The following is a 24,424-nucleotide window of genomic DNA, read 5'->3' as shown; positions in this document are numbered from 1 at the left end:
TGTTAAAGCAATCCATTAAACTCAATATATTCCAAACAAATTATCAAGGTAGGTTGAATGCTGCAAATATGTTTGATATTCAACACATTTCATAATCATAAATAGGCTCGGGTTCGAGAGAGGTAAGATTAACGTATAATAATAATGTATCTTTATCTAATAATTTTGAAGGAACAAACCCAACAAAATTGGTACCATTAAAACGCTTATATTGTTAAAGAAACCTTCTAAAAGCTGGAATTTATGGCCACCAAGCTGCACCTAATCATTAACAAGGTCAAAGTTCTTGATCTAATAGCATTGAAGGGCTCGGTAGAAATCTTTAAATTTTAAGAGTATGATAAATATTTAAATTCTAAATTCGTTGGTTACAGAACATAATCAATTTGTCAAATATTAGTTATATTATGGTGTCTGTAGTATCCTTCATTTAATATTAGAAAAAAGAAGAAAGACCGATGATTATCCAACTTGGTACTTGTCGAATGTCAAGTATTCACATTTTATGTTAAGGTTGCCGGAGGACATCCTCAATGAACAAAAATATAGTCAGGCGAACAGAGTCAAAAATATTTTAGGCTGAGAAATTGAGTTCATATATTACTGAATTTAAATTTTTATCATGTATCAATCATGTTTTGAGTGTATAAAAATTATTTTACTCGTCAAAAAATAAAGCAAGTACTCAGAAGAAATCTTTTTAATTTCTTCAAGAGCTCTGTAAGTATGTCTTATGTGTGTGTATGGTGTTAGTGGAATATCAAAAACATCTTGAGAAAGCTTCCAATTTAAAATAAAAGTTTTGACAAACAAAACTGACCAAACATGGAGAACTTTTGTTAGATTCTGCAATCAACTCTACTCTCTAATCTCTCTCATATAATAAAAAAGAATATATGCATTATTGCTACTACACATGTAAGTATGTATATATATATATATATATATATATACATATATGTCATTGTTACTTCTCAATGACGAATTGTATTGGTTAAAAAAGAGAGTTTTGCAAACACAATATCAATAAACTAATTTTAAAGTACTGATTAAGTATTTAAATTAATCCATAGGTAACTAAAAGTATCGATCCTAATATATTCTACTTAATTATATTATATACATAAATATCTATATATGTATATACATATTTAACCAGTAGTGGCATCCAAAATGCAAAATTATATAAAGTTCACAGAGGGATAAACGCCCTGAAATCAGTTACCAGACCAAAATCATCAAATTAGATTAGGTTTTCAAGTTGGAATCAACTTTAGTGGTGATATATGAACATATATAGAAATATATATATATATATATATGTATGTATGTATGTACGTATGTTATAGTGTAAAGTTTGCATCTAGGTAGGCATTGATCAATGTTATGCTAATATAGCGTGCCCATGTGACTCCGGGGGAATCATAGGCTTGCTTTATAATCTATATTTGTCATATCTATAGACATTCATCAATATCCCTCTTCCCTTCTTTAATTTGCTTTTTCCTCTTATATACTCTCCTGTCAAATTACCTCATTTCAAGTACTACATATATATACATATATACATATATATACATATATATATAAGTGTTTTGGCAATTGCTTTTATCCAATTAGGAGTTAATACAAGCTTTATAATTTACTTTACACTCACATATATACAAGGCCAAACTTTTCTCCTTTGACAAATATTTGAAGAAACTTGGATTATATTTGAGCCGCGGGACACCAACCATTTCTTACCTTAATATTTGATAAATTCTTTTTTCTTTACAAGAAATAGTAGGATAGAATGAAACTATACTTATATATATATATATATATATTTTGTATTTACAACTTATCTTATAATATTATAATTGTTATTTATAATATAATTTAATTGATGAATATATACATTCTCTACTTTAAAAAATAATATTGAAGTTCTCTCATGCATTTATTTCTTATAAAATCTCTTTTGATTATTAATTACTTTTTTAGAATTAAATATTTTTTTTGACTAAATATTTGATATTTTTCATTTTTCCATGAAAAATTGTAGAACTCAATTAAATTATCTGTTCCTTTGTGTATTCTTTATGAGATCGTATTATATCAGTGTTTTTTTATCGAGTAATTAATAAAATATATGAATTTTTATTTTAAAAAAAATTAATTATGTCGTAGTTATGCAAAATGACAACTACATGGTCTTATTCCCCAACATAATTATTGACATTGAATTAACAAAATGCTAGAATGCATAATATTCTTGTTTTTTTTGATAAATTTTCCTATATAAGATTGTCATAATTATATAATTTTTATATAGCAAATACATACATATATATATATATGAGGGGTAAAATACACTTTTACCCTTTTTTTTTTTTTCTGGGCAGAAACCACCCTTCGTTTTTGTTATTTTATATATATCGAGATTCAAGAAGAATACAGGAAACAGAGAGAGAAGGAGAGTGACAAAGCTGGGAGAAAAATTATAACAAACCTAGCTCTACTAAGATTAAGATTATATACGTATATGCATGTAAATATATATGTCAAATTTGCAAGAGACGTCCTTTGAAGTACCATTTACAGCAGACATGTAAACTTAAGTGTTACTCTACTTAAAGTTTTTGAGTTTAGCCTTCTGGTTGTTCCTTTTTCTGGTTACTGAACTTACTATTTATGGCAGACTGGATTAATTTTGAGGGACGGAGCAGTTTCCTTCTTGGTTGTAATTTAAGAAGTACTATTCAAACCTTTTTATCTTTTTTTTTTTTTTTTTTTTCTTTCAAACTTGTGTGATTATTCAGAACTTTTTGTCACCTAAGCCAGAAACACAATTATCATGGAGCAAACTTCTCGAGCAAATTAATTACTACTCAGGCTGGTAATAGATTTGATTGGGATTCTGAGATTGAGGCAGAATGATTTGGTGTTTTGAAACTTGACATTATTAAATCCATGATTTAGTTCTGTACTAGATACTAAAGATTAAATTTTCTTGGCTTGTTGTTTGGATTAAGAAGAAAATCTTATGTAATGTCAAAAAAACAAATTTGCTTTAATAATAATGTTTTGCATTTGGGTATGGGTCCTAATAAATGCATGCTTATTAAAAGATGAACATATAAAGACAAGAGAATTCTTGGCATTAACAGACAAGTTTGTAGGTGAGATTGCTAAAAAGACTTTGTCATCTACCCTTTTTGATTTAATTTACTTGGAATTAAAAATGCAAAAATAGGTATAATTTCATCGTCATCAACTATGTCATGTCTGTATCGATCTTGTTCTGTTTTATAATTGAATCAATTTTATTTGTATCTTTAATTTCAAGATGATTGAAGAAGTTGTATTTTCACTTGTTAAGGTAACAAAGTAACAAAAACTTATAATTTGGGTTAAATTTAGAATTGATTTTGAATTAATATATAGTTTTCATTTCAAGTTTTTTTTTATCTCATTTATTATATATTTTTGTTCCTATTCTTTAGTATTTAAATGTAAAGCAAGGTCAAAGTGACTGAAATGTATAGTGTTGTAAGCGGTGAAGAGTGTACCAAAAAAGAAGAACATGGTGGGAGTTTCCGCCCCAGCTTATTAGCGAAAAGGGCCTACAAGAGTAATAATATCACAACCCTTGTAGTGTCTAAAAAGGCGCACCACAGTTGGGCCTCTGAATTGGGGAGTTCAATTTTTAAGACCGGGGTTCGTAGTAGTTCGTTTCTGATTGCTGCATTTTGGGTGAGGTACCTGCTAATCTATTTCTTTCAGAAGTTAATTAGGTCAACATAAGGAAGCTTCTATCAGTCATATCTAGGAGTAAAGCTAAATGGATTTTGCTCTAACAATTTGGTAACAGTGGAGTCTGTCTCTAGTACTGCGACGGGAAATGCAAAGACAGAGAAAGCAAACTTTTATCATTAACGGAAACCGCAGGTACCGATGTAATCAACACACATACAAATTATATATCCAACAAAATTATTGTTCCGTACTCTGTGAATTTATGTAGGAAATTGAAATTCTTGATTGAAACGAAAAGAAAAATATGGGGGACAAATTGGTAACTTTATACTTGAATGAGTAAAATGGTGACTTGATAGTGAAATGAGATCTAAGCAGCTTCCTTGAGTTTCTTTGTGATGTTGGAAATGTACTTCCCTTGGTGGAAAGCTTGCTCTAACTCGATTTCAGAAGGCTGTCTTGAACCATCTCCTGCGTAAGTGCCAGCACCATAGGGGCTCCCACCTTTCACCTTTTCCATCTCGAACATGCCAGCACCAAATGTATAACCAATGGGAACAAATATCATTCCGTGGTGAACAAGCTGAGTGATGGCAGTCAACCTGGAATAACAAATTAGAAAATTTGCATGTGAATTGTTGTGTTAGTAACTTCTTTTTGATCCATGACTGATCCAAATAATGACAGGAAGTTGAAATTGGAGTTATTTCAGTTGAAATTAGAAATTCGGGAACTTACGGAGTTGTCTCCTGTCCGCCACCTTGAGATCCAGTGCTATAGAAGATGCCAGCAGGCTTTCCCGCAAGCTGCTGTGTCCTCCACAGACCTCCAGTTGCATCCAAAAATGCTTTGAATTGTGCAGCCATCATCCCAAATCTTGTAGGGAAGCCAAAAATCAACCCATCGGCCTCAGCAAGTTCATTTGGGGTAATGATGGGTACGTCACTCTTTGGTGGTGCACTCATCTTCCCAAGCACCTCATCTGAAAGTGTTTCTGGTACCTGTTTCACACACACAAATTGGTTTAGGTACTTCGAACACTGATTGAAAATTCAGAATGAAACACACATCTGAAAGAACCTTTTACTTTAGAGAGCCACGAATACCAACTTGGATAGCAAAATTTCCTCTAAAAAAGTGAAACATCCGTTGATATGCCAACCAAATATTTCTTGCTTATGCAAAGTTTTAAGCAGTACAAAAAGTATAGACAAATGGGAAAATTCAGAGAGAACATTCACAAAAGCTTACATTGCAAACTGTTCACCAACTCAACAGGTGCAAATTCATAGAGGCAAGGTTAAATGGGTTAGGACAAGAAGGCTTAAAAGAGGTACAGAGTTGTAAATCATGTAGGGGCAATTGCACCTGATTTGAGGAATTCAAATGGGACGCTCAAAGAGGATAGAAGGGGCCACAAAAACAGCACGGGTGAGTATGGACTCTTGGATGGAAACAATCGCTTTCACTTTGCCTCTGTCTTCAAAACAGCTTAGATAACATATGAACAATGAGCATGACTGATATCAAAAAGGGGTACGTCACTTTGTGTTTTGTCATCATCTAATAAATGACTGATCGCAATTAGTTTAGAGGAATACTTTGCAGTTTTCCTTGCCTTGTTATATTTCTATTTTCTGCTTGATGAGTCAGCAATTCCGTTGCTGCTTCGATACGAGGAAATCAGATAATATGCTCATTATAGGTTTTATATTCCATCATGTAAAATCTTGAATGAATAAATCGAGAGATCTATATCTGATTCTCCAGATTCTCTCTAATTGCTCCTCTACTTCTCATAAACTCACTAGTCTCTCCTGTTTAATGCTAATTTTTCTTATTTTTCTATTCCTATTGATTCTCAGGGTTCAAATCCAAGGAATCTAACAAATTGTAAATTCCTTTTCATCGATAAGACATTAGATAAGGTTTACCTTCTCATATTTGGGTGCTTGATACAGATTTTACTTCATTTTTACTTTCTTGGAAAGGGGAAGGCTTTCTTCCACACTAAACAGAATATTACTTGCAAGAAGTTTACAGTACCAACCAGCCAGAATGGAATATCAAACCACACAGTTAATAAATTACCAACGACCTGTGATAAACACTCTTACCTGCCATAATTTGGCTTCAACACCTTCAACTGATGCAGCCCCCTTCTTTATCTCTTCTGCTAATTTCTCTACATGTCCATACATGGAATAGTACCTGTACCAGAACAAGGAGTTAGAATATATGCTCTATAGCAGCAAAGCATGCACAAGAACTGAGCCAAATATGAAAATGATTTTAATTTAAGAAAGAAAACGTAATAAAAGAATCTATGAACAACCTTAAAGATTAGACAGATTTTTAATCAAGTCAAATCAGATACATATAAAACAGAACGCGGGCTGTCAGCAGCACATGCATGTAACAGAGCAACCAGTTTAATAAAATAGTTACAGCCAAAATCTTCAAAAGAACTCTACTACTAGCTCCGTAAAACTTATTTGTACAAGATTATATGGGGACTAGTAAAGAACAGAATACTGTAACTTTAGTAGCCTCATCAGCATCCTGTACTTATAATACAAATCCAAGTTGCAGGGGGAAAGAAAAGGAATCCATTATCTCTCAAGAAATAAAACTGGAAACCAGTACTATTGAATTTTGTTCACACCACATGAATCTTGTCACAGAGATTCAATGCTACCGTTGCTACAATATTGAGGGTATAGTAGGTGCCATTGCCACTTTGATCAAAATTTTTAATGGTAGATACAAGGGTGGTTCTCAGCATTAATAATGCAAAGTATGAAGCACTCAAAGATCAACATTAGCTGATTTAAGAACTCCCCAACAATTCTTCTGGTATAGCTTAAAGTAACCTCCTATTTATGCCACTTATGGAAAAATAGCTTAATGTACTCTCCTAGGTATGCCACTTAAGGAAACCTCTAATATGATCCTTTCCTTTTTGCTGTTTAAGAGAAGACCTTCTTTCTCTTTGGCCTATATGCATCTCAGAAAATACCCCGTGCGGACAATAAAGCTGTCATCTCTAACATGAATATATTCATGCATCTTGAAGAGTCAGTTAGAGCGGTGAAATTAAACTTGATGGTCAATTATCTCTCCACAATCTAAAGTCGCTGCCTAATGAACTACCACCCTGTAATCAACAGCAAGCATGCAAAAGCAGTATAAGATTTCTAAAGCCTTCTAACAATTATAAAGCTATTAATCCTTTTATAAATTAATAGCCAATGCTTGCAGGATATAGAGAAAAGGTTGATGAAAATCATAATGAGGTTTATAATATATGATGCTAAAATTTAGTTTTTGTTGAACAGTTGCTTAGTTGTATAAAATGCATGAGTTTTCATAAGTTCAGATGAGTCAAATGTTGGGAAGTACAAGCAAGTGTTTGATTCAAAGCCAAACCGGAACTAGTTTTCAAGAATTTGGCCACTACCGTCGCTGCCAACATATCATTTGACCAAATAATTCTTAAAAATAATTTTTCAAAATCTACAAGGAAAGTGGTCAACACTTCCAACCCCTATTACATCCACGAGTATAAATAATCATAAAAATATTAAACACCGAAGTAAAACCGAAAAAAACAAAAGCGGCAAAAATATTTCTCGATTTTCAGTTTACTCGCTAGACTCCACTTGATTATGACAAACGCAGTGATTTGTCCCTTCCCCGTGATAAAAAGCATGGAAAAAAGTAGATTACCAATTTAAACCTCCTAATAATCTTTTTCCTCCTTCCTTACAGTAAACTATTTATCTGAATAGTTGAATCAGGCTTAGTCAATAAAAAATCTAAATTCAAACCGTTTCGCGGTTCCTATTTCCAATATTTGCCATATCACCAAATATTTTATCATCAAAGAATCAGTGAAGAACTTACTAAATTAACAAATCTGCAATTAAATGCATGTACAGAGTCCAAAAAGAAGAATAAAAACGCTATACGTTGAATTCAATCAGAAATGCATCGACAGCCCTAGCTAGAAGCTCAATGAAAACAAAGAGTCGATCTCTCTAATTACAGTATTCACTGTACAGTCGAGAAAACACATAATCATAGGAAAATAGATCAAATCATAAACCGATCCGCTATTTGCACAGGATAAAAGAACTCAAATAATCGAAGCACCATAATTAACAGAGTTGAGAATCAAATTTGACAGTTCGCTGAAACCACAGCTAGCGAGCGAGAGAGCGAGAGCGAGAGAGAGACAGAGAGAGAGAGAGAGACATACACAATATACACTTTGGTTGCCATTGATGAGGGAGAGAGTCGTTAGTGGTCACCGCGTATTCTTCGTTTCTTTACTTGGTTTTCTGTAACCGTTGAGGATTAAAAACGAGAGCCAAGGGGCTATTTATAGTCGCAGAAATGGATTTGGTTAGTAAGCTTCTGATCCAGGGATCAACGCCTGATTTTTTGAACAGGCTTACGTCCTCAAACGACGGCGTTTAGTTTACAGGTTGGTCGTAGTTTGTACTCTGCAAAACAAAAAAGAGAGTTGGTACTGTTTCTGTAGATGACGTTTTTTTGGGGTTAAAATACAGTTTGCCAAAATTAAATTAAAAAATAAAATCATTTATAAATTATTACTTTATTATTATATTAAATAATAATTAATAAATACAGTTTTAAAAATAATAACTGTCGTGAAACAAAATATAATTTATTATTTATTTATTAAAATGATTAATGATGATATGGTGTTGTCACGCTCATCATCATGTACGCTGCAAGCCAGAGTTTAATTCTCTAGAAGATGTCGTTTTAACAACAAAATATTATATTTGTTATTCGGAGTTCGTACCGGGTGTATCCCAGCATAACAAAGAGAAATCTGAGGACAAATTAGGTGCGTCCGATACGACGACGCGAACGGGGAGCTGACGGCCTTTGTTGACAAATCCACGGTCAATGCATGTGAGCCGTCGATTTTGAGGAAGATGTGGGAAAAAAAAAACTTGATTGGATGTAGTTAATGGTATTTGGGGTCCAATTATTTGAGTCCAGTGATTGACGAATTCGACAGTTCATTGGTTGATGGCGTTTGACTTTTTGGTATAAAGAAAAGGACAAAACGTGTGACGTATCAAAGGGTGTATGCTGATATAAATGGAGATTTCTTTTTTTGAAAACAAATTGGAGGGGGCGCGTGGACCTTTTCCTTTTTTGTTGGGATAAAATGATTTTTGTAATTAACAAAAATAATGAAATTTATTATGTTTTTTTATTTAATATTCCTTTTAAATTTAGTAATATTAATGGACTTGGGGTCAAAGAGAAATGGGTTATGTGCCCAAAGTTCAAAAACACTATGTTTCATTAAATTCGTAGAGAAAATATGGAGGTAAAAACATATTATATATGTGTATTTATTTTATACGAAATATAAATATCTTATATTTTTTAAAAAAAATTTAGTGTAGTCAATAATAAAATTTTACTACAATTTTTTCTTATATTTCAAAAAATTTGAAATGTTTTTCTCATATTTTTTCTTAATTTATCGATAGATTTTGATAAATAATAAAATTATACACTAATATATAGATTTGTTTTGGCTTCTTACGAAATTCTCTAATATGGTTTTCTCTTTTGTATAGTAGTTTTATTTTGTATTTTGAATACTTGTGATATTTTTCTCAATTTTCTAATAATTTATTGATAGATTTTAACAAATGATAAAATAATATATGTATTTATTGTGAATAGTGAGGGATTGATATATAAAATAATTAAAATATAAAAAATTAACATTAACATTTAACATTTAATTAGTTTCTATCTTGAGTTATAAGAATATATTTTAATTTTGAGACTAATTTTTTTTTAATTACATAACTAATTTAGTGTATTTTAAAAAAAAAATTGTGTATAAATAAATTATTTTACAAAATAAATTTACAAATTACAAGGCCGCTAATGTGAAAGCAAAATTATCTTTTCGGTAAAAAAAAACAAAAAACAAAAAACAAAATCAAACTCGCATTTATTCCATTTTTGATGATACAAAAAAGTTTGCATGGTCCAACATTAAATTATTATTAATGTGGAAAATAATAAAGAATTCAACACGTAAGACTTGAATCAATTGGTGTGTCCTCACCTAACAATACAAGAATATAAATAATTTTGTTTTTTTTTTTGAGAACCAATATATATATATATATATATATATATAGAGATATCCATAAATGTCTATATATGTGCATAAATTGTCCTAGAACAATTTGGTTATTTGAGGATGTTAATGAAAATATTAAAGAAATCCAAAAAAAATAAAAATAAATAAAAATTATGGGTTAAATTTAAGAAATTATAAGGAGTAATTTGAGAAAATATTATTGAAATTATTCCTTTACATTATAATATAAAGTTTTATTTTTGAAAATTCATTATAAATTTCACGAACCAAACATCCCATAACTTAATTCCATAAAATTGAATTTCTCTCTAACAAAAGCTAGCATTTGAGGTATATTGGTGAAGGATTTTCTTAAAAAAAAAAATAAAGTTATATATATATATATATAGTTTTATTATTTTAAAAAGTAAAAAGAGAGAGAGGGTGGTAGAATTTTCTTGAGTTATGAGAAAGCTATATTTCACAATCATCATCACCTTCTTCATGATTTCATACGAGAGAAGGGAGGCCCTCCATTAATGTGTGAGTAATTTCTCCTCTACTCCTCTCCATCTCCATAATTCTTCAATCTTCTTTACTTCTTCCCAAAGTTTATTTTATTATTTTACTTTAAGTGAGAGGCAATAGTTACATCATTAATTGGTATTACTTACATCATTAACTACAAACAATATGGGTCATTTACAATATGTTAGATTATATTATATATGGGTATATATATATATATATATGTATATATCTATTTAAGGAATTAAGGGTAAAGATTGTACAATAGTAGTTGTATTTTTTCTATTATTACACCATGCAACTAGGGTTAACATCAAGTAAAAGTTGAAATAGAAAAATATAAAACGATCATAATTTTTACTCGGGAAATTTCTGATTTTCAATTTCCAATTTTCAATTTTTACTCATTGAAAGTATTGAAGTATATATTATTTTTTCTCTCAAAGTAATCCATCTCTCTTTTTTTTCTATTATCTTTTTTCTTTTCTTTGATCGAAATTATGAACGAAAATCGTGATAATATACAATATATATTACGTCTAAGAATGAGTTGATTAGTTTATTAAAACTCGTAACGGGTGTTAATGTTATAAACTTAATCATAACGAGAAGAAATTTTTTTTGTTAGTTGATAATAGAAATCATAAACATAAAATTCTATTAGTGGGTGGCCGCTAATTTGGACCTGCACAATGTGTATGTATAACCCAAAGTGTAAACACCTGGTTGAATGCGGAAAGACAAAACGTGTAAGCTGATAGATGGTAGACTTCAACCTCTTTCCAGGCATGGAGATTGAGAAGCTTTCGTTTACCACCTTTTATGTCTTGACCCAACTTTCTTCTTTGCATCAATTACTCTTCTTTTTTTTTTTTTTTTTTTTTTTTGTGCATAGAAATTCTTGGAATGATTTTAAGAGTGTATTTAATTTCTAAATTTTGAGTATATGATAATTTAAATTTAATTATAATTTACAAATTTGATGTATAATTGAATTAATTCGATCTATATTTATATCAATTACTCAACATATATTCTTTTCCAATTTGATCGAATGTAATTTATTCCCGTTGTAACCAAAAAAAAAAAAAAATTATTGGAACCTCGCTACAACTTTGCTAAAGAAAAGAAATCAAAATCTTCAGCTGGTTAATATCGTTGTATGATTTTTTGAGAGACAAGTAATGAATAAAGAACCACAACTAATGGATTCTTTAGTCAATAATTATATGGTATATCTTCGCACATTCTTCACCAGATAAACTAATGAAATAAACTGAATTAACGTTGTTTATCGAGCTTCAAGGAGTGTAATAGTAACCTCATTAGTCGAAGATGAGTCGATATTAGTTGATGTAGACTTGGCTTGATAAGAAATCTTGCTCATCCCGAGGAGAAAACCGGGTTGGTTAGGCTCCGGCAAGTCACTCTCGCCGCTCAACATTAGCACAACAGACGACATGGTTGGCCTATCTTCTGGATGTTGTTGCACGCACAAGAGACTAATGTGGATGAACCTTGTCACCTCCGATACAACACATGACTCTCCTAATAAAGGATCAATAAGCTCTAATGGCTTCCCTTCTTTCCACAGTCTCCAAGCCTAACAAACACTCAAACAAAAGAATTACAAGTGTCTTGATTTCAAAAAATTAAAAAAAAAATTTAATATATTGTTTTTAGTATTTTTTTTAGAAGTTTTTTTAAGTTTATATTTTAATTAATTTTAAAATATGTAATATTTACGTGTTTCGACAAATAAAAATAAGCATGAATAATCATAAATTCAGAAAGAAAGAACTCGAAAATATTTTCGTGTAAGATATGAAATTGTAACTTTGGAGACTTGAGGACTTACATGTCCGATAAGGTTAAAGCCTTGATGTTGATGATAAAATCCTCGATTCTTTTGTCCGCTAATTATCTCCAACAATAATATTCCGAAACTAAAAACATCGGATTTTATAGAGAATTGTCCGTCTATTGCATATTCTGGTGCCATATAACCACTGCAAAAATATTTTAACATAAACTTTTTTTAGAAGAGATATGATATAATTAAGCAGGTGTAAATGACACTTACTAAGTTCCAACCACTCTATTGGTGTTTCCTTCAGTCTGGTCCCCTCCAAAAGTTCTAGCCATGCCAAAATCTGAAATTTTAGGCCTCATCTCCTCGTCGAGTAACACATTGCTTGCTTTCAGATCTCTATGAATAATCCTCAATCTCGAATCTTGGTGAAGATATAAAAGTCCTCTAGCGATTCCGCAAATAATTTGATATCGCTTCGACCAATCCAAGAGTTTACCTCCTTTTTCATCTGCCAAGTTTCACACATTTTCCGTTTAGCTAATTTTCTAAAGATAACTTCAGCTCCAAGATTTTTAAGTATACAAACCAAAGATGAAGAAATCCAGGCTTTTGTTGGGCATGTACTCGTAGACCAACATTGTGTCGTCTCCTTGAACACAACAACCAAGAAGTTTTACAAGATTCCGATGCTGAAGTTTTGCAATAAGTTTTACTTCGTTCTTAAATTCGACAAGTCCCTGTCTCGAGCTCCTTGACAGTCTCTTCACAGCAATTTCTTGTCCATCTAATAGTCTACCCTGCAAAATACATTGCCAAAGATCTTATTAAATTTTTATTTCACTAAGCTTTTAAGTTTCAAACACTTTAGTTATTGCAGATTTACCTTGTAAACAGGACCAAAACCACCTTCTCCAAGCTTGTTATCAATTGAAAAGTTATCAGTGGCGTTAACTATAGTAGCCAGATCAAACAATGGTAGGTCCATGTCATCTGTTCTTCCTTGATTGCTCTCATCAATTTCCAAGTTAACTCCTTTTTTCTCTGAAGCACTCGAAAAAGACCAGAATTACTAAAATTTCTATAGGGATCATTTGTTGAAGCTGCTATTCTTCTTACCTACTTCCTTTGTTCTAATTTTGTGAATGCAGTAGGCAGCTACGAGAATTGCCACAGCCACAGCAACTGCACAGCTGATTATGATTGATTTCCGAACTTTAGGCCACGTTTTCCCCTCTAGTGATGTACCAAAGCAAACATATAGTTATACATCATATGATCAAATGTCTTTTCAATATAAACAGAAGGAATTTTAACAGGAAAAATCAGGACAAGATCATAAGATGTTTCATATCAACCTTGAGTTTTTAAATAATTGGTTCTAACTCTATTATCTTGCATAGCATAAGTGAAAGTATCCAAATCTCCTACCTATTTCAGAAGCAGATACTCGAACATATAGATCCTGCCCACCGGATAGAAACTGTCTAATATCAATTAGATCATGAAACCACATGGCGCAGCCACTACCTTCTCCACTAATATTTGAGCTTGTATATGCCATGCAAGAACAATTCCTTAAGCATAATTCCCCGCATTCCTTGAGATCTAAAGCTGTGTTTAGATAAGAATTTGTGGTATCTGGAACTTTCAACCCACTGAATGTAATAAATCCATCTCCATTCTTGCAGTCCAATGGCTTACGACGAACACAACCTTCGGACCAGTTCAACTGGTTCCAACTCTCCAGTGATTTAGGCTCAAACCCTTTGAAACATTGGCAAAATGGAATCCCACCAGGATTACAGTTTCCATTGATGCCGCAAGTGCGATAATTGTCACAAGATTCTCTTGGAAACTCTGCAAACATAACCCAACCTGAAGACTCTTCTCTCCATTGGTAGTGCTGACCCTTATAATTACTTTGGTTCACTACAATTCTTGAAAATTCAGATTTGTTTCTGAGTTCATAAGTATAGTACACTTCATCTGCATTAGAAACAAATATGATGTTGAAAACTGGATTTGGTTTCAATGCAGGCACACCACTAAATCCTATGCCATTCCAGGGTCCTCCACGGTAGTACTTCTCTGATCCTTTTCTCATAATTGATTGGGGGTAGTTAGTCAAGTCTAGATCCCAACTGAAGTCTCCTGGTGCTGGATCATCCGGGCTTTTCCATGAAGTTACAACACGATTGTGGCCTGTCTTCAGATCCCATCCCAGCTTCATCCCTGGCAGCAAAGTATCTGTGGGGTAATCAAAGCTTTGCCACAGGTAGATTCCTGAATTGATGTCTCTGTCATGTCCTAAAACAAGATTGCCTGAATCCAGGAGAAGCAAGATAGGAGGACTCTCAACCTGTTTCGTCAAGTTCAACGACCAAATTACAGTCCTGTTATCATGGCTGAGAAGCAGAAGATCTCCAGCACTGTTTATAGTCAGCAAACCAGGAGAATCATTGATTGGGTTTACTCTATTAGCAACCCAAACAACAGTTTTATCTGGGATGTTACACCATATTCCAAGATACTGGTTCTTGGAGCTACCAGGACTGAAAAAACCCAGTTCAAATCTTCTTCCTGGAGAGACTAATGTCTGGTTGTGATTGAGAGATTGTGATGCAGATACACTGTGTAGCTGTGCAGTAGATAAAATAGGGAGGAAGGCAAAGAAACCTATAATACCAATAACAAACAGACAAAAAGCGGCCATCGGTGTTTCGTCTTTTCAGCTCTTTGCTTGACAGAATTCATAGCAGATTCCACCAGATCTGCATAGCTCAACATGGCACCAACAATGAAGAACGGCAAAAAAATCAGTTGAATAAACTCTCTACCATGACTATTTGCCAGTAAAGAGTCCTAAACACAGGCTGTTGATAGCTTATACAGAGAGGATGATCTACAAAGTTCATGAAACAATAGAGAAAGTAGACAGAGGCATACAAGTCATGACCCAAAGAAAAATTCAGTCCAGCAGGAAAAAGAAAATACATTTAATATGCGGTCCCTCCAACTTTCTTCTCTAATAAATTGAAATTACATTTTATTCACCTTATTACAGTGTTTACCAAGGATTTCTATATACATATATGTTTCAAAACCGATTAGCAGGCTATGTTTAGGATTAGGGTGTATTTCAGATTCGGGTTTGAGAGATAAAAACACATGATAATTATTAAAATTCTTCACACTAAATTCAGATTCATCAAAATCTATACTTATGTTTAGAAAAAAAAAGCTTCAAGCTTGGAATTTAGCTAACCGAGTTTGGCAAGGCAAAGCTAGTAAATGCACCCAGCTGATTCACGAAAATCTTGGCTCCACAATATACAGATAAGTATAAAAATTTTCCTTTCGTACAAAGATGTTTCAGCTTTTTGTGCTGTTTAATTCTGGTTTTGTCAGCTAGCAATCGCTTTTGCAATAACTTGGGCAGGTAGCAGCTGTGTGGCCCGCAGCAGAACACATTTGGTCACCAACGTCGTTGAAATTTCCCCCGGTTCACATTGGAAAATTCAAAGTTAGAAATATGTCAAGAAAAAAACTTGACCATATGTTCATTTTCTTTGTTTGGTTTGCCTCTTTATTGCATTAGTTTAATGGTTTGTGTAAATCTACTGATATAAACACAAGACCTCTTATCATTTATATGATCATATGATGGTTTAAGAATTATGGGTTTTAATTATTATTTATATGTTTCAGCATTAGCTTTTGATACTCCACAAATGTTGCCGCAATTTCTTTCATAGATTGCTTTCAGTTTCACATTCAGGATGAAGCCAAGAGATATACTTAATTCCCGTTGGTTTAAGGTAGCCGAATTTTCTTTCCTTCGTCGCAGGCAACTAATCCATCTACATCGAATCCATGATAAAAGTAAGTGGTGACTTGGAAAAGAAACAAGCAAACCAAAAGTAGAAAAGCAAACAGACGCGAAATATTACGTGATTCAGTCAAGTTCATATACTCTATGTGAGGGATGAATTTAGTTTCATTGTGAATGATTCTGCAAATTATAATGTTTTTCTCTCCTTCTCTAACTCGAGCCTCAGAGACACCAAAATATACATATGTATAGAGCGCTGGAGGAAAGGGATGCTCCTCAATACATATGTATTTAATCCTGTGAGATCTAAGATACACTTGTAGCAAAAAGTGACATACTTCTAATTAGCTCAATACAACATATATTACCATTCCTTCTCCCATTTCCCCAATTCTTAACATCAGCAATAAAATGTAAAGAAAGAAAAACTAATCACCAGAAATAAACCTTATTGGTTATACATGCAAATTAACAAAGAGATTATCTGTATAATCAGGGAAGCCAATTTTTTTTACGAGAGTTCTCTATCGTGGGGTCAAAAGTGTGACAGTAATTTCATTTGTCGAAGAAAAGTCTTGTTGCTTGCCCGAAGAATAATCTGATCCAACAATACTCTTCTCCACAAGGAAACTGGGTTGCTGAGGCTGAGCCAATTCAGTTTGACTGCCTAACATCAGTACCACAGAAGCCATGTTTGGCCTATCCTCAGGATGCTGCTGCACACATAACAAGCTAATGTTTATGCATCTAGTCACTTCAGTGAAATTGCAGGTTTCTCCTAACACCTCATCAATTAATTCCAAAGGCTTGCCTTCTTTCCACAGTTTCCATGCCTGGGAAAATAAGAAATCCCTTTCGTCATTATCATTTCGACATATGCATGTCGAAAAAAAAAAAAAAAAACTTATTTCAATATGCACTTACATGTCCAATAAGGTTATGACTATGGTTTGAATGATAAAACCCTCTATTTTTCCTTCCACTTATGATTTCAAGCAATAGTACACCAAAGCTAAAAACATCAGATTTCACTGAGAACAACCCATCAGCAGCATATTCTGGTGCCATATAACCACTGCAGAAGATTGTTAATTTGGACAAGTACCTTCACAAAATGAGTACAAAATGATTTAAAAGGCATGATAAGCATCACTTACTAGGTGCCGACAACTCTTTTTGTACTTCCTTCACTTTGGTCTCCACCAAAAGTTCTAGCCAAGCCAAAATCTGAAATTTTCGGGTTCATCTCCTTGTCGAGTAAAATATTACTTGCTTTCAGATCTCTATGGATGATCCTCAGTCTCGAATCTTGATGGAGGTAGAGAAGTCCTCTAGCAATGCCACAGATTATTTGAAAACGCCAGGACCAATCCAATAACTTGCCTTTTGTTTTATCTGACAAGTTCCTCGTCGTTAGTGTAAGATACTTGTTTGCAAAACAAACACAGAATTTAGCTAAATATAAAGTTTATTTGCAGTTTATGATGCTGACCAAAAATGAAAGAATCCAGGCTTTTGTTGGGCATGTATTCATAGATCAGCATTTTCTCATCCCCTTGAATACAGCATCCAAGAAGCTTCACCAAGTTTCGATGTTGAAGTTTGGCAATCAGTTTTACCTCATTTTTGAACTCGTTTAGTCCCTGACCGGAGCTCCTCGAGAGCCTTTTCACAGCAATTTCTCGTCCGTCTACTAGCATACCCTGCAAGATAATGTGTAAAATTTAGAGTGTTTGTCGATATGATAAATTATGCAAGCATATTGAAACAGAAAGGTAAAGTACACAGAGAATTTATGTAGTTCAGTTAAGGTGATATACGATCGGATTGATAAATCTCATAATTGTTTACCTTGTACACGGGTCCGAAGCCACCTTCTCCTAGCTTGTGATCCATTGAGAAGTCATTAGTAGCAGTAACTAGAGTGTCCAGGTTAAATAATGGAAGCTCCATGTCTTCTTTTCGGTCTCGAGTTTCCTGATCATTTTCTTCAATCTTCTCTGTCTTACCCTTATCTGAAATAATTAGATGGTAGATTGAAACTGTAATCATTTGAAAGAAAACTTTCTTAGTAGTTTGAACACGTCTGATTTCGTTTGAACCAATTAAATAAATTTAAGAAGGAGATTGGAATATTAACATTAATTACCTTTTGAGTATTTCTTGAATTTGTGAAGATAATAGACAATTCCAATTATCCCAGCAATTATGATTATAACTGAAACAATTACTATTGCTGTAATCTTCTTCCCGTCCCGTGCTGATTCCATATCATCTTTACAAATAATCAGAATCAATTCGAGCCAAACTCCTCAGTTCAAAATATTGATGTATAATAAACTAAATTAAATCGTAATCAAATCAATTATTCGACATGGCAATAGAATCAGTTCATTTTAGGCTTGTGCATGAATTGGTTGATACTTTCATACAAACTTAAGTTTTTTGTATAAAAGTACCTGAATCCAAAGCCGACATCCTGATATGCAGATCCTGTCCTCCATTTGCAAACTGCTTGAAATCAATTAGCTCACCAAACCACATAGTGCAGCCAGAACCATGTCCGCTGATATTCGCAGTTGTGTAAGCCGTACAAGAACAATTCTGTAAGCATTTTGCCCTGCATTCTTTCAGGTTCATACTTGGGTAAACAAAAGAATTCATAGCATCTGGTAACTTCAACCCATCAAACTTGACAAACCCATCACCATTCTTGCAATCCAGTGGCCTCTTTCGAACACACCCTTGCGACCAATCCATTATGTCCCATTTTTCAGACACTTTAGGCCTGAATCCACGCAGACACTGACAAATTGGTGACTGACCAATGACACAATTCCCATAGGCACCGCATTGGCCATAGTTATCACATTGATCTCGCGGTACAAATGTGTAAACCATCCAAGTTTTCGAGGATTGAATCCATGTATATCGCTCTCGAGTACCCGTTGTTTGGTTCATAACAATCCTTGACAACATAACTTCATCTTTGAGATAATACATGTAGTAAAGCTCTTCATCATTATTTACAAAACTGTATCCAAAAACTGGATTAGACCTTAATTCGGGTGCTCCACTAAAGCCAATTCCATTCCATGGACCACTTCGATAAATCTTCTTTGAGCCTTTCCATATGATCGACTCAGGATTTTCTTGCAGCGCAATCCCCCAAGTGAAATCTGTAGGAGCTGGATCATCTGAGTTTTTCCAGGAGGATAAACGTCGGTTTAGACCAGTCTTCAAGTTCCACCCAAGCTTCATTTCTGGCAACAATGTATCAGTCGGATAATCAAAGCTTTGCCATAAAAAATTCTCTGAATTCCCATCTTCTTCTTCTTTCAAGACAAGGTTTCCATTATCCAAGAGTTGCAGCACTAATGGAGAATTACTCTGAACTTCTTTCGTCAAGTTGGAAGACCAAATTACAGTATCGTTGCGGCTGAGAAGCACAATATTTGGTGACGATGATTGGTTGGTTATTTTCAGGATGCCGGAGGAATCGTTGATGGGATTCTCCCGGTCGGCGACCCAGACGACTGTCCTGTCGGGGATGTTCTTGTACCAAATTCCGACGTACCTGTTCTTGGAACTTCCAGGACTGAAGAAACCCAGTTCGAATTTTCCTTGTCTGGAAATCAAGGTCTCGCCATCTGCAAGAGTCTGTGAAGCAGAGATGATATCAACCGCAGCAGACAATCTGAAGAAGACGAGGACAATGAAGAAAGCCGTACAGGGAAATGCTCTAGAAAGAATCTCCATTATTACTAGTCTCCCGGTTCTCTGAGTTCTTTCTGTTCACCAGAGAGAAGAGTGAACATGCAAGTAGATAGAGTTGGAACACACGAGACTTTGACTCGAATGGACGCCATGGTGAGTTGGTAGTTGGAAACGTTTGATTAAATTTGGTTGTGTCAAGTCTCAATCTTGGTTTCGTTGTGTTATTAAATGCATGGATCGTAATTTAGTACACGACACTCCGGTCTTTACCGAAAGGCCAACTTTTCAATGGAGATTGAAGATTAAAGAAGCAATCTTGTTGACTATAATATCACCAATTCATGGGTAAGTCACTTTTAACTCCATCAAAGATCTTGAATAGATGGATTTTGATCCCAGAATATTTTTATGATAGTTTTTCTGTGTTTTGTCGGTTAATAGGACAAATTTTATTTACGTATTAACTTTTATACTTTAATATTAATTTTAAGATAAACTATTAATAATTAATGATTAGTAAACAAAGACTAAATGTTCATATAAGAATCGATAAAAATTGAATAATAATCGATGCATGAAGATTAGTGATCCGCCAACTAATAAAATAATTATTGTAAATAAAGATTTCTAATCGACGAATTTGTAGTCAAGAGTTTTATTTATTTCGGTTGTACTTTCATTTAGTCGAAATTAATACTACACCAGTAATCCTAGTATTTTCTATAAAAATAATTTTGACTCTCGACTTGGGATTACATGTTGCACATAATTATTCTAACGCTATGACTACCTACTGCTGCTGCGGAACAAAAAACATTTCCGGTTTTTTTTTTTCTTTTCTTGGTAACTCTGATACCATTATCGGAAGAGAAAATATAAAAAAAAAATTATTCAATTAAAAAAAAATATTGATACATAACAATTTATAACTTATATATAAACAGCAATAGACTTGTTTATTTATCGCTATTTAAAAATTATATAATATTTATGGCTATCAGTACTATATAGTGTTTTAAGTATGGAAAGTTTGAAAATTATAGTGGATGAAATAATTTTTGTGTAAAAAACAGAAACTTATCCTTCCTTTAGAATTCATACTAACATCCCCTAACAAGCAGGGCAATCCCCCAAACCTGCCTGTACTCAGCGACACCAATAGCTCTCCAAGTCAGTCAGTCAGTCAGCCTCTACGACTTCTCTTTCCTCACAAGTATTAAGTGAAGACATGATAAAAAGAGTTTATCTTTAACCAGCTCTCAAGCCCTTAATTTCCTCTATTTCCCAAAATCTTGCCTGACCCATCTCTCAACCAAACAAGTCCTGAATACAGCCCATCCCAATCCCAATCCCAATCCCAAAGGCTGAAAAAGAGAAGCTTGCCATGAAGCCAATAGACTACTTGTTAAGAAAAGCTCCAAGCAATTCAAAATTTGGAGAAGCCTGGCTCAAGGATTCGGCAAGTAATCTACTCGTGCGACATGCATGAGGATGTCCTGTATTGGGATCAACTTCTCTTAGATCTTGGCAAAGGCTGAACAACATATGTATATAATAACAGTGAACTGACCAGACCAGTTTCTCTTCAATGTGACCCGACCATATGCTTTTTCTCAACATATAAATTTGCATTCAGGAGAAGATTGGCTTGCAAGTTTAAGTTCATTTACCAAGAAGATAATAATCTCTGGAAAATTTAATTTCAGTAAGACTGCAATTCTTTCAACCTCTCATATTAAACAAGAATAAATGAGTTGACTGCAATTCTTTCAACCTCTCATATTAAACAAGAATAAATGAGTTAGTGAATGAACAAGAGATCAGACAAAGGGAAAATCTTTCGAAATATTCTTTTTTTTTTTGTTCTTCCTGTATAATTCAACAATTATCCAATCAAATCATCAGCTAATAATCCATGAATTCCTGTTCGAGAGCTTCTTCAAGAATAAACCTCGAAGCCTCCATCAACTCAGGACTCAACCGGAACATCAACACGCAGAACTCCATCTGATTGAGAGCGCCATCTCCGTCGAGATCACCTTCCTTCAACATACACCGCAGATCGTCGTCCGCCAAATCTTGCAACCCTAACAGATAAGAATTCCTCTTCAGACTCTCAAACGTGATGACCCCCTTGTCGGCGTCCATCAGGAGATTGAATCCGTTGCAGAGCTCCCCAATCAGAGCGTCCCCGCCGAGCTTGTTCGCCATGAGAGGCAAGAAATCGTGGAAATTCGGAGAGGGGTTCTGTTGGTTTGATGCTGTGGATGATTGCGACGCCATTGAAAGGACAAAACAGAAGCCGTAAGTTGCAGAGAAAGATGAAGGTTTTTGGGAAAAGCGAGTGCAGAGATGAGATGAGATGAGACGGAGGAGGAGGGGAACAATGGTGAATATAAAGATGGAGGAATTGAGATTTCCGAGAAGGAGAGGGGCATTGAAGCCAACTAAGATACAGGTAAGGGACGCGAAGGTCCAAATTCTTGGAACTGATTCTTTGGGGTTTCTTTCTGGGAAGGTTGTGCATGGGCAAAACAGTCATTTTACTGGAAAGAACTTGGGGAGGAAGGCATGGATGAGGGGTAGAAGCGTCATTCCACAAGCAGGAAGGTACCCTATGCCTGGAATTTTCTCGAGGCTATTAAGAAAACAGGTGTTTGGAGGACTTTTTTTTTTTTTTTTGATAAAGGCAATATAGAAACGACAAATTCAACCAAATATATATATATATATATACATTTAAAAAAAAAAAAAATTCTCTCAGTAATTTTAATCTTTAAAAATTTAATAAATTATTTTCCATAATTTTTTTTATGTGATTGCAAAATATAAAATAAAAATTTCTTTGTTTTACTTAATATTTTATTTTTTAAAAAGTTGAAAACTTTATTTTTTATTAGAACCCAAAAACTTTATTTATTAGATCAACTTTGTTTTTCATGACAATAACATGGATTAAAAAATATTAATAGACTTGTAATAATTATTTCCAATTCCAATTTCCACTTTAAAATTTTTCATTTTTTTTTATTAAATATGATTTTATTTGCAAATAATAATGACGATATAATTGTTTGAACGGTTGACCATGAAGTCAAAGCTTATCTTGATTGAGAAGGCTTAAAGACTCAAGACTATTTGGTCAACTCCAAATTAGTGAAGATGAACCAAAGTTCAGAAGCCCAGTTAAACAGATCAATGGTTTTGGGTTCCGGTCCAAGTACAAGACCCATTTGATATGAGTTCAAGAAGATTGTTCTTCTTTGCTAAAACCAGACCTGTTAAGAGGAAGGAAGGGGGAAGTTAGGTCAGTCATGAGGTAAAAAGACAAACAGGCTGAGAGCACAGAAACAGAGACCAGGTAATCAAAGTAACATCTCCTTGGTTATGATTGTAAATTCCTTCATATTCTGTTTATTTATTACCTTTTTTTTGTGGGGGGTTGGTGTTGGTAATTGGATGCATATGCTGATAGGTTTGAAGAGTTGAATTATATTCATATATGTGTTGAGGGCATTTTGCCCATATATATATACACACAATATAGAGATAAGGATGAGAATATTTGATACAATCATAAAGAGAGAAGATGTGCTGCATGTGCTAAAATTAAGGAGGGGAGAGCTATCTCCTAACTTATGTAAAAATCAATTCTTGGGTTGCACAAACTGGATTAATTTAGCCTATTTAAGGATGACTAGCGAAGGAAAGTTTTTTTTTTTAATTGTAAAAAAGTTGCTTTATTGGTTGAATCTGTAATTGTTTTCGAGTCAACATTCAGAATTTTAAGCTCCATGACACATACAGACACTAAAACAGGTCTTGTGTTTCAAAGTTTCAAAAGCTATCTAAATATCTGTATATGTATCCTGAGGTTATCAAACTCCATGATTATATATGGAGGGTGTAATACGATTCCAGCCCTAAGAATAAATGAGAGAGCATCTCATCCCCGAGTCCAAGAACTTGCATCCCAAGCAAGTTTTCAAGAAACCAAAAGCTGCTCTAAAAACCAGATGATAGTGGATTTTATACTTTTCTTTAAGCAATAGATTCTGTATTGTTAAATTAAGATCAGCTGAAGCGTTTCCTTCACGGATTTAATGCAAGTAGTGTGACCAATGGATATAGATCAGATGATCCTGTCCCCTCTCTAGGACTAAAATGGCTCTTGTTCAAGCCTTGTCCCTAGCTCGATAGGACTAAGAAATAAAAACGTACTGTGAGTAGGCTTGTCCATGAGATTCACCGGGATATCTAGATTGCATTTGGTTTATTTCTTCACTCACTTCTAACTTTTAGTTTGTTATTAGTCTTAATATATATAATTAGACTATGATTCGTTACATTTAATTCCTAACTTTGAGTAATTCCCGTTCTTTTATCAATTCCAATCCAGTATTTTTCTCACAGGAGGAGGCTTGTAATACTTTACAACTAATAATGGGGTGACCTTTAAATGTAGTTCTTGATCTTCCAACTGCAACAAAAGCCAATGACTGTGGCATTTCAAATTATCTAATGCCTTATTTTATCTACAATTTGTGTCCTTCGAATTCAAATTTATATTCAAATTTATCAGAATTGAATTATTAGCTGCAAACGAAAAAGTTTGAAATGATCAAATAGCAATTTTCTGGTT

General features: G+C 33.7%; 4 protein-coding genes and 1 long non-coding RNA gene across 10 annotated transcripts; 1 reads left to right on the top strand and 4 right to left on the bottom strand.

Moving 5' to 3' along the window:
- Nucleotides 1–3,893: 3,893 nt before the first annotated feature.
- Nucleotides 3,894–8,159, bottom strand: FQR1 (flavodoxin-like quinone reductase 1). The gene is made up of 4 exons (XM_022050395.2): nucleotides 8,003–8,159; nucleotides 5,859–5,952; nucleotides 4,480–4,742; nucleotides 3,894–4,343 (listed from the first exon to the last, which is right to left on the bottom strand). The coding sequence occupies exons 1-4, from the start codon at nucleotides 8,023–8,025 to the stop codon at nucleotides 4,112–4,114; spliced, it is 612 nt and encodes a 203-aa protein (XP_021906087.1). The 5' UTR covers nucleotides 8,026–8,159; the 3' UTR covers nucleotides 3,894–4,111.
- Nucleotides 8,160–11,548: 3,389 nt separating this feature from the next.
- LOC110820633 (G-type lectin S-receptor-like serine/threonine-protein kinase At4g27290) lies at nucleotides 11,549–15,655 on the bottom strand. 3 transcript variants are annotated; one of them, XM_022050163.2, is made up of 8 exons: nucleotides 15,499–15,655; nucleotides 13,662–15,004; nucleotides 13,350–13,466; nucleotides 13,117–13,274; nucleotides 12,820–13,030; nucleotides 12,504–12,741; nucleotides 12,279–12,429; nucleotides 11,549–12,023 (listed from the first exon to the last, which is right to left on the bottom strand). In XM_022050163.2, the coding sequence occupies exons 2-8, from the start codon at nucleotides 14,944–14,946 to the stop codon at nucleotides 11,712–11,714; spliced, it is 2,472 nt and encodes an 823-aa protein (XP_021905855.2). In that variant the 5' UTR covers nucleotides 14,947–15,004; nucleotides 15,499–15,655; the 3' UTR covers nucleotides 11,549–11,711. The 3 variants fall into 3 exon arrangements, with proteins under 3 accessions (XP_021905855.2, XP_088074993.1, XP_021905856.2); XM_088218867.1 differs by lacking the exon at nucleotides 15,499–15,655 and having other exon boundaries at nucleotides 13,662–15,471; XM_022050164.2 differs by lacking the exons at nucleotides 11,549–12,023; nucleotides 15,499–15,655 and having other exon boundaries at nucleotides 12,311–12,452; nucleotides 13,662–15,475.
- Nucleotides 15,656–16,409: 754 nt separating this feature from the next.
- On the bottom strand, nucleotides 16,410–20,264 carry LOC110820631 (G-type lectin S-receptor-like serine/threonine-protein kinase At4g27290). 4 transcript variants are annotated; one of them, XM_022050160.2, is made up of 7 exons: nucleotides 18,525–20,264; nucleotides 18,215–18,325; nucleotides 17,917–18,107; nucleotides 17,558–17,768; nucleotides 17,223–17,460; nucleotides 16,990–17,140; nucleotides 16,410–16,898 (listed from the first exon to the last, which is right to left on the bottom strand). In XM_022050160.2, exons 1-7 carry the CDS (start codon nucleotides 19,822–19,824, stop codon nucleotides 16,590–16,592), a joined length of 2,511 nt encoding a protein of 836 aa, XP_021905852.2. In that variant the 5' UTR covers nucleotides 19,825–20,264; the 3' UTR covers nucleotides 16,410–16,589. The 4 variants fall into 4 exon arrangements, with proteins under 4 accessions (XP_021905852.2, XP_021905854.2, XP_021905851.2 ...); XM_022050162.2 differs by having other exon boundaries at nucleotides 17,917–18,080; nucleotides 18,525–20,257; XM_022050159.2 differs by having other exon boundaries at nucleotides 18,215–18,340; nucleotides 18,525–20,255.
- A 1,272-nt stretch (nucleotides 20,265–21,536) lies between these two features.
- Nucleotides 21,537–22,254, bottom strand: LOC110820634 (Calcium-binding EF-hand family protein). Its single transcript, XM_022050165.2, has one exon. It carries the CDS (start codon nucleotides 22,063–22,065, stop codon nucleotides 21,688–21,690), a length of 378 nt encoding a protein of 125 aa, XP_021905857.1. The 5' UTR covers nucleotides 22,066–22,254; the 3' UTR covers nucleotides 21,537–21,687.
- Nucleotides 22,255–22,710: 456 nt separating this feature from the next.
- LOC148266537 (uncharacterized) lies at nucleotides 22,711–24,323 on the top strand. The gene is made up of 2 exons (XR_015818716.1): nucleotides 22,711–23,143; nucleotides 24,196–24,323. It is a non-coding gene; the product is annotated as an uncharacterized LOC148266537 (long non-coding RNA).
- Nucleotides 24,324–24,424: the final 101 nt, after the last annotated feature.

This window comes from Carica papaya, chromosome 4 (genome assembly GCF_054855325.1).
Source record: "Carica papaya isolate Zhongbai chromosome 4, ASM5485532v1, whole genome shotgun sequence".
NCBI classification, from domain to species: domain Eukaryota; kingdom Viridiplantae; phylum Streptophyta; class Magnoliopsida; order Brassicales; family Caricaceae; genus Carica; species Carica papaya.
Note: the sequence above shows the minus strand (reverse complement) of the source record. Positions and strands in the feature narration are given on the sequence as shown.